At 54.8% G+C, this 9,991-nt stretch overlaps 1 protein-coding gene across 1 annotated transcript in view; it reads right to left on the bottom strand.

The window, feature by feature from the left end:
* The window catches only part of ILKAP (ILK associated serine/threonine phosphatase), a 38,622-nt gene extending 33,794 nt beyond the window's left edge, over positions 1-4,828 (bottom strand). Inside the window, exons 1-4 of the mRNA XM_004386498.1 lie at positions 4,783-4,828; positions 4,137-4,290; positions 1,462-1,650; positions 8-138 (exon numbers count right to left, since the gene is read on the bottom strand). Of these exons, the coding sequence (XP_004386555.1) occupies positions 8-138; positions 1,462-1,650; positions 4,137-4,290; positions 4,783-4,828 (520 nt within the window). The remainder of the gene's footprint in view (positions 1-7; positions 139-1,461; positions 1,651-4,136; positions 4,291-4,782) is intronic.
* Between the last annotated feature and the right edge of the window lie 5,163 nt (positions 4,829-9,991).

The following is a 9,991-nucleotide window of genomic DNA, read 5'->3' on the forward strand; positions in this document are numbered from 1 at the left end:
CAATCACCGGGGGGCCGGCCCGGAGCGCCGCCAATCGGCGCGCGACGTGTCCGGCCGCCCCAGAGTCCTGCGCGCGGGGAACGGGGCGCCGGTGATGGGCGGGGCGACGCGGGCGCATGCGCAAAGTTCCCGTTTGCGCTAGGGCCGGAGCGCGAACTTGAGCAGGCGGAAGTGACGCGACTCGGTCGCCATGTTTCCCGCCGAAGCGAATCCAGGCCCCCCCCACCCCCCACCTCCCGCTTTCCTTTGGGAGGACGTCCCGTTTCTGTCAGGGTTTGTTGAGTTCTTGGGCGAGGAAATGTTTGTTTCACGGCACCTATAGTGACCCCTGATGTGTGAAACTTCTCACATCTGTTCCGTCGTTTCATCCGCACATCGCCACGTCAGACTTAAATTCCTCCATTAGAGACTGGGAAACAGGTTTGGATAGACTGTCTTTGTGCATTAGCACGGAACCTGGGAGGATGCAGGACGCAGAGGAGGCATCTCATGACCTGTCTGCGCCCATCCAGTCAGTGGGGCTTCCACTTGCTGTAAACTCCACAGCCAGAGAAAAGGCCCTGGCATCGTGGAGCTGCCTGGTACTATCTCCTGGCCAGAGTCCCTATGAGCTGGCACACCCAGCTAGGCCTGGATGTTCTCCTCTTGATCGAGACAAAACTCCAAAACCAAAAAACCAAACTCGTTGCCGTCGAGTGGATTCCAACTCATATACCAACACTACAGGACAGAGTAGAACTGCCCCATGTGGTTTTTCCAAGAGCTGGTGGATTCGAACTGCTGACCTTTTGGTCAGCAGCCAAGATCTTAACCACTGTGCCACCAGGGGTTCAAGAAAAAACTAGACCCCTCCGAAATCATGTCTGAAGACAGACAAAACATGAATACTGTCCAAGCCACAAAACTGACCAAACATCCCCCTATCCTAGCTAGTAAGACTGACTGCTGCCTCTTTACCAATTACGAGTTTAGTCTTTGTCTAGTCTTCCTGTCCTCTAGATTTATACTGATGGAATTACCTTGCCTTTCTGTTACCATCCAATCCAGAGCAAAGCCCTGCTTCCTTAAGCCTGCCCCTAAATCACACGTGGGGCCACGACGAATCAACTGGATAGCAACTGTTTTTAACCTGAGTCTCCCCAGATGGAGGACTGGGGTAGGAGGATTTGGTTAAAATAATATATCCTGAGGGAGAAGTGACCAAGCCTTAAGGGGATGGATCAAGCCTTGGAGGAACAAAGGGGCAGAAAGCAGAGAATGTGGCGCTGGACCAAGGAGATACGGAGTATGCTCCAAAGCCAAGACAGGGTCTGGGCCTCTTTCTCCCCCTCCCCTCTCCACTTCCCTGATTTCCCTTCCACTCTGTCAAGCTCCAGGCAAGGCTGACAGATCAGCCAGGAAAGAAATAACGAGCCCTTTTGAGATTTGGTTTATTATGGAGACAAGAAAGGAAGCACAGACGTGGCCGGGGGCCAGCTCCCATGGCCCTCCAGCAGGGTGACAGAAGAGTGACCAGATGATGACATGGATGGCAGGACCCGCAGTACTGAGGAGCCCTCGTCACACTGCAGCCGGGCACTGAGGTGCTGAAGCAGGAAGTCTCCTGCCTCCTCAGAACCTGGGAGGGATAAGAACTGTCCCAACAGCCTCCTGGGGGACAAGGAGACAAGTGGGAGAGACCTGGCCAGGGCTCCCCTGCCCTGGTGCTCCGGGAGGGGCACAAGGTGTCCACCCAGACATGGAATCAGCCCTGGGTCCAGCCTCGTCCATGTGGCCAATGTGGATACGTTCAAGGTCGCCAAGGGGCCCTGGGGGAGCTGCTCCCCTACACTTCCTTCTCAGAGTTCCCTTCGTGTCCCTCCACTCCCAAGACTACACCATCAGGGATGTCTGGAAGCACAGAGTGATGGGCAGGGTGGGGGACTGGTCCTGAGAAAAATACAAACATCTCATAAGCTTAAGCAAAGATGCACCATGTCCCACAGGAAACAGGAACCCAAAACCATCGGATGCCTTGGGAAGGTTTAAACAGGGAGGGCTGTGGACAGACACTTTCTAAATAAGTGCATCGCTTGTTATTCTAGCAAACCACTCTCTGGGTGTAATACTTCAGGGTTCATCAGGTTTTAGTGCTTAAAAACAGCACCGTGTGCCAATACCCCGAAACCAGTATCGCGGTCCCTGGTGAGGTTGCCCCTGCAGGCCAGGGGCAGTGGGAAAAGCACAGACAGGGTGGTGGGGTCTGGATGTGGAGGGCAGCCTCCAGGATGGCCCCAGTGAGCCTATCTCCTGGTATATACACCCCATGTAATCCCCTCCGAATGTGGGTGAGCCCAACGAACAGACAGCAAAACTGCTGAGGTGCCACCTTGCCCGCGCTCTCCTGCTCTCTGCTCCATCAGTGGGCGCCAGCAGCCATGACGTGAGCTGCCCTCAGGAGAGGCCATGCGGTGAAGAACTGAGTGAGGCCTCCAGCCAAAAAGCAGAAAAGAACGAGGTCCTCAGTCTAATAGCCCGTGAGGAACTGAATCCTGCCAACAACCAGGCGAGTGAGCTTAGAGGGCCCCTCCCAAGGGAGCCTTCAGCTGAGAACACAGCCCGGCCGATGACTGGCTGCAGCCTGTGAGAGAGGCCTTGAGGCAGAAACACCCAACTAAGCTGTCCCTGGACTCCTGACCCAAGGAAACCGTGAGATGATAGCTATTTGTTTTAAGCTACTAAGTTGTGTGAAAATTTGTTACACAGCAATAGATAACTAATACACGCGGGGAGGAGGCGTTTTTCTGAGTGGTCTGGAGCAATCTGACCCTGCAAGCTCGGCTCTGCCTCCCCTTGCTGGGTGTCCCAAGACTAGCCCCCTCAGAGCTCGGGGCGCAGGGCGTGAGGCCGGGCCACGTGGAGTCTGATGACCCATCCATTCCTACTGCAGGAAGCTGCTCCCGGGAAGCGATGACAGCACGAACCCAGTCGCAGGTGTGAGGGCAGTGTGAGCGCAGGCTCTACATCCAGCAGGAGAGAAGAGGAATAAGGGGTATGTCATGACCACGGCCACCCCCAGGGAAGCCCCTGTGCTTCACTCCCACCCTGCCTTACCACCCCGATTTCCCTCCTATGTCCAGGTGGGCTCCGTCACAGCGGGGATCTGAGGTTCCCACTGGGGTGTCTCAAGTCAAGAGTGGCTGGCTGTGCCTCTGCTGATCGTCTGCCTCCACCGTTAGATCCTGTACCTCTGCCGTCAGACCCTCTACCTGTCAGATCCTCTACCTCCTGTCAGATCCTCTGCCTCCACCTTCTCACCCTCTTCCTCTGCCCTCAGACCCTCTACCTCCGCCCGTCAGACCCTCTACTTCTGCCCGTCAGACCCTTTACCTCCTCCTGTCAGATCCTCTACCTCCACCTTCGGACCCTCTACCTCCACCTTTGGATCCTCTACCTTCACCTTTAGACCCTCTACCTCCGCCCATCAGATTCTCTACTTCTGCCCATCAGACTCTCTACCTCTGCCCATCAGACCCTCTACCTCCTACTGTCAGATCCTCTATCTCCACCTTAAGACCTTCTACCTCCTCCTGTCAGATCCTCTACCTCCACCTTCAGACCCTCTACCTCCACCCATCAGATTCTCTACCTCCACCATCATACCCTCTACCTCTGCCCGTCAGACCCTCTTATCTCTACCATCACACCTTCTACCTCCACCCTCAGACCCTCTACTTCTGCCGTCAGAGCCCCTACCTCCTCCTGTCACACCCTCCACCTCCACTGTCAGATCCTCTACCTCCACCCATCAGACCCTCTACCTCTACCATCACACCCTCCACCTCCACTGTTAGACCCTCTACGTTCACCCTCAGACCCTCTACCTCTGCCATCAGAGCCCCTACCTCCTCCTGTCAGACCCTCTACCTCCACCTTCAGACCCTCTACCTCCACCTTCAGACCCTCTACCTCCACCCATCAGACTCCCTACCTCTACCATCACACCCTCCACCTCCACTGTTAGACCTGCTGCCTCCACCTGACAAGAGCACACCCTCCTGCAGGGCTCACAGGCCACCTCCTCCGGGAAGCCTTCCTTCCTTCTGTTGTCTGGCCCTTTTCTGAACCCCCAGCCCTATTTACTGTTCTTCTCTCACAGTCCTTGCCAGGAAATGCCTGCCTCCTCTGGGGTGGCTTTCTCCTTAAGGCAGAGGCCCACTTCCCCCTGCAGGTGGTAGAATTTCCCAATGGACTGCCTCCTGTTTACAGCCAGCCGCAGGGATTTGTTCTCAGCTTCCCGCCCTGTGGTGGCTGCAGGGCCGGAGCTCAGGGTCTGGACCCCACTGTCCTGTTAGTACCCAGGGACAGCCACCTCCCAAAGAAGTTGAGGACACAGAGCCTTGGTGCAGACCGGTCTTAAGCTACAGCCCGAGGACAAAAAGTGAGAGCCTGGTGCCCCAGGACCTCCAGGGGCCTCCAGAGGGACAACCAGCACCCAGGTCTTGGGGTTCCCCTGGTGAGGAGAACTGGAGTGTGGGCTTGTGGCCGGGCCCACAGCTGTCATGTTCCAGCCTATGAGTCAGTTCGTGTGGGAACCATGTGTGTCCGTCCCGACTTTGGCCCCCTCATCCCCAACAAAGCCTGGGTCCCTTCACCAAGTCTGAAGCCCCACTGAAGAGCCTGACCCTGCACTGGTTCTCAGCACACTGGCTGGCGGCCGCTTTTAACTGTCAGAGTCAAGGCCGGCAGGGATACAGTCTGCCCCTCTCCTTCACGTGGGCAGCCGCCTCCCCCAGGACTCACCTTGGCCAGCGTGGACACACTTCTGCCCGCAGGTCTCTTTCAGCATGGTGAATATGGCAGCTACAGTCCTGCCCGGGGCCGTTCAGAGCTCAGACCCTGCAGCGGAGGGACAAGGCCGAGGAGCATCAGCTGCCCCTGCAGAGGCTGGACTGTTCCCCCTCCACAGCCACCTCCAAAGGGTGCAGGCGCAGCTGGAGGGAGGGAGGCTGAGGGAGGCTGGAGAAGAGCAGGAAGGCAAGGCAGAAGCCGGAGTGGGGAAAAGCGCAAGGATAGGAGGCGGAGGAGGAAATGAAACAGGAGGGAGAAGGCGGCAGGGAGGAGACACAAAGGCAGGGAGGACGGAGGGAGAGAGGCAGACGGAGAGCAGGCACAGACCGTGAGAGAAGGGAAGAGATCCCAGAGAGCGCAGGGGAGGGTGACCATGAGAACGCGTGGAGACAGAGAAAGCAGATTCTAACAAGATAGTATCCCACTGAATCCTCAAAGCAAGGCAGGCACTGTGATGGAGAGACAGAGGCTTAGAGAGACACAGAAGGAGGGAGAAGAAGAGAAGAAGGGAAAAGGAGAGACAGTTGAGGAGGCAGGAAGAGAGAAAGTCAAGAGACAGACCAAACAAACAAAGAGGCGCCCCGCCCCATGGGACGTGGGACGCAGGAAGACATTCTGAACACAGCCGCACACGACAGAAGTGCTGGGCCCAGATGACTTCAAGTGAACTCTGAGAACTTTAGGGAGATGTCACCCCACTGCCACTGGACGCTAAAGGGAGCCCTGGTGGCACAGCAGTGAAGGGCTCGACTGCTAACCCAAAGTTCAGAGGTTCGCACCCACCAGCTGCTCTGCGGGAGAAAAGACCTGGTGATCTGCTTCCATAAAGATTACAGCCTTGCAAACCCTGTGGGGCAGTCCTGTTCTGTCACACAGGGTTGCTGTGGGTTGGAATGGACTCGGCAGCAGGTTTGGTTTCGACCCTAACGCTGTGTGAACTACTCCCGAGCGCGGAGGACAAAAGCGGTGCTGCCCGTCTTTTCATAAAGGCGGCTGAACACTGACACCAAACTGGGCACGGAGAGCCCACGGCAACACGGCAGAACAATGTCTGTTAGGGGTTTTGAGGCGATCATCCTACACAGAATTACGTACAAGCCAGATTCCAAAGGATATCGATCCCGCCATGACCAACTGGGGTTCCTTACGAAAACACCAGTAGGGCTCAATATTTGTGAATCCAGTCACAAAACAGCCCGTACTGAGAGGTCAAAGGACAAAAATAAGAAAACATGTAATTATCTCAAAAGATGCCAAAAGACACCCCCAAAATTCAATATCTATCCCTAATTTTAAAGAAGTTTGTGCAATAGTAAATGGATGCAACAGGAAGGCTACGTTCATAGGGCATGGAAAGCTGCGCTCGCATGCGCTGAAGGTGGCAGTTTTCTAGGGCAGCAATCCAACTATTTACAAACCAGTGACATGCCCCTTGCCCAGCCATTCTAATTCTAGAAACTTACAGGGCAGGCTTGCAAGGATGCTCGACAAACCTTGGAAACCCCCTTCTAGCTTGCCAGCAGTGGGAGGCCCTGTGCTGGGGACAGTGAGCAGGTGCTGCCGCGGACGGGTGCACCAGGTGAGGTCCACGAGGGAGGGCTTTGTCCTCTTCACCCTGAGCTGACAGTGCCTGCAACAGTGCCTGGCACACAGTCTACATGGCTGAACACGATTCCATTGCTGAGTTCCAAAAGTCGCAGAATACAAGGTATAAAAAAGTCCCATTTGCATAAAAAAGAAAAAAACATTTATCCTAGATAGATGTGTTTGCGAATGCTTACGGGGCATCTAACAGGCCACCCAGAAATGCCAAGAAACGTCACCGTGGTTACTTGTGGAGACAGAGGTGAAGGTATGGAGTAAAAAGTGGGAAGGAGACTTGTACTTTTCATTGTATCCCTTCTGTATTGCTAGAATTTTCCTAGGAATATGATTGCTTTTATATTAAAAATCCAGTTTAAGAAAAGGTTGCTTAAGCTACCTAAGCCTCGGTTTCCTCATCTGTGAGATGAAGAATAGTGACACCTACTGCGGAGGGTCATTGCCACATTGTAAGAAGACAGAAGACCGTGTGTAGAGTGCTTTACACCAAGGCCCTGCCATGGCCCTGATAAATGCTGAATAAACGGTTTGTTATTGCTATCGTCACTGAGAGAAACAGAGAAAAAAACAAGGAGCATTTTTTAAAAGACTACAGGAAATACACATTTTTTTAGACATTCAGCTCCAGCCACACAGTCCTTCGAACAGGAGGAGGCTATTCCTCCCTAAAGGCCTGTGCGCTTGTTATTTACTATACCTGGAATGTTCCTTCTCAGGAGGGCTGCTTGGCTCATTGCCTTGCTTTATTCAGTTCTCTGCCCAAATATAACCTCAACAATAGCCTACCAGCCAGGATGTCCCTGATCAATTTCTCTCAAACTGCACCCTGCTTCCTTGTCCCTGGACCTGACTGACTTTTCTTCCTGGCCTGCCGTATTATATACTTATTGTGTTTCCCCCCATTAGCGTCTAAGCTCGAGAAGAAACTTAACCTGTTTCTCTGTGGCTCCTAGAATAGTGCCTGACCAAGAGTAGGCACCCGAGAGAGATCTGTGGAACGAATCAGCACTCTCTGAGATAGGCCATCAGAGAAACAAAAGAAACTGCGGAAGAATCTCCGTGAAGCCCGGGGTGGGCAGGACAGGCTTCACACAGGAGGTGACATCTGAGCTAACCGTGTCCTATTCATCAGGAGGCAGAGTGGAGCGGGGGGCGGGGGGTGATGGTCAGCGGTGCAGCAAGACAAAAATCTGGCCAGGGGTGGGAACAGAAGGTGGAGGCCTTGGAGGCAAAGGTAGTAAGTTCTGACTTGGGCTATGGGAGTCATGGGCCTGCAACACTTTGCTAATCTGCAGAACGTTCGTTGGACTTTTGAAAGGGCTGAAGCTCAGGAGGTGATACTGGATGAATGAGTCTTCTTAATGGGACTTCTCCAGGTGAGAGATAAGAACCTGAACTAAGGATGCAGCCACAGGAATAGAGCAAAAGAGACAGGTGTAAGAAACCTAAGCTTACTCATTCACTCTATTAAGGAAGTAGAATTGACAGTTCCTGGCACTGCTTACACAGAGGGGCTGAAGGAAAAGGAGGTGTCTAGATTAGCTATCAGGTTTCTGTTTTGGATGATTAAAGATGGTCAGGTTGCTGTCGTTGGGGATCCAGAACACAAACGGAGGTGCAAGTTTTGCAGGAAAGTTGAGCTCAGGTTTGAGCTTGCTGAACGTGAAGAACCCGTGGGATACCCAAGAAGTGACAATCAGGAGGCATCTGGATAAACCTGAGTAGAGCTTCAGAGAGGACTGAGCTGGAAATAGTTTTTGGAGTCAGCAACACAGTAGGTGCCATGGGGACCACACAGATTGTAGTACAGCCTTTAGAGATAATAAGAGGAAAGAGAAGTGGGGCCCGGCAGTACTGCCGGCTGAGGAAAAGAACCATGCTCGAATTTGAGAAGGAATGGCTGAAGAAGAAGAAAAGTAGGCGGAACAGTATTTTAAGAAGCGTGAGGTGTCAACAGTGTCACATGCTGCAATGTTCAGGGAAGAGGAGAACCAAAGAGTCTACTTGGCAATTGGGAGCTCACTGGAGACGCTGCCAGAAGTTGTCAGTAGAGGGCGGGAAAGGTGACCAGCTGGAAATTCTGGGAAGGGCAAATAGGTGAGGAAACGAAAAACATGAGAATGAAGATTATCGTCGAGAAACCCAACAGTGAAGAAAACGGGAGGACAATGAGTAGGAGACTCAGTGAAGCTGAGAACAAGTTTCCTGGGAAAGAGTGGAAAGACGGAAGGCTGGAGCTCAAGGTTTTGGAGCTAGCACAACGGTGAGGGACGACACGGTCCACGGCATGGTCGCTGACTGAGACGTCTAAGTGTGCATACAGGATTTTTCAAGGTTAAGGTGGGGGAGGATCTATAGCGGAGAGGAAGCTAGCACCCCAAGTGTTATCCATCGTCAGGTCAGTGGATAGCCTGGCAACAACGGGGAGCGGAACCGGTACAGCCAGAGGGCTGGGTCCCCAGAGCGGGGGCCGATTTTGGACACGAGAATGGAAAAGAATATGTCTGGGTGCGCCCGTGAGGAGCTAGGAGGCTTCTGGGCCATTGGCTAAACCCTCATCCCTCCTCCTTCTAGGCACGTTTAAACGCAAGCACTGACCTTAATCATCTGGTAAGATCCGGGTTTCCCTGGCTGCTCTCGACCAAGGCATGCCACGTGTCTATCCCTGCACGGCTGACGCTGGCCTGTGGTTCTCGCTATCGGCTCCTGCGAGGACCTGTCCGTCTCCTCTCTATTCCTCGGCACACAGCAGGTGCTGAAGACATTTGAAGAAGGAATGCACGGTCAATAAGGCTTGTTTTCCCTCCTCGAGAAACCTACTTCCATTCCACAGCCTGAAATGCCCTGCTCCTTCCTCGGCCTCAGGCGTTGTCGACTGCGGCGGCATCAGACACCGACGTCCCAGGACACCGGCCTCCCGGGTGGGCTGGAGCCCGCACACGCTGCGCAGCCGGGACTCCTCCCTGCCTCCGCCCCCTCACGCCCGGCTCGGGCTGCGGGGCTCCAAGTCGCCGGCGCCTCTTCACCGCTTTCTCTCTTGCTCCCAGAAGTGCGGGGAGGCGGCAGCCTAGTCCCCGCCGGCCCGAAAGTCGCTTAACAGATGGCGCGAGTCCGCCGGGCACCGTTGGCACCGCTCCGGCACCGGGTTCGAAGCTCGCGGCGGCGGTGAGAGCGACCGCCGGGCGACGGAGGCCTCTGGGAGTCGTAGTCCGGGCTCGGCCTGCAGAGGCCTCGGGGAGGAGGAAGTCGAAGGGCTGGAACTACATCTCCCAGGAGGCCCGGCGGTTCGCCACGCCGGGGGTGGAGGCGGGAAGGGGGCGTGGCCAAGACCGTGGGCGCGCCCCCGACCTCTTCCAAGCGTCTTCGAGCGCAGTGCCCCGACTCCGGGATTCCAAAATTCCCCTCGGTTGATCTACACCCGCTCCAGGCCGCCCCGGCATTGTTAAAGGGTTTACAGCCCGAGGCGACCAACCCAATCCTAAGAGGCACGTGGGCTCTACAAGCTCGGATAGGGCAGGATAACTGCCATCCCGGGGGGACTTGAAGCCGAGAGGTGGGG

This window comes from Trichechus manatus, unplaced genomic scaffold (genome assembly GCF_000243295.1).
Source record: "Trichechus manatus latirostris isolate Lorelei unplaced genomic scaffold, TriManLat1.0 scaffold00165, whole genome shotgun sequence".
Taxonomy (NCBI): Eukaryota; Metazoa; Chordata; class Mammalia; order Sirenia; family Trichechidae; genus Trichechus; species Trichechus manatus.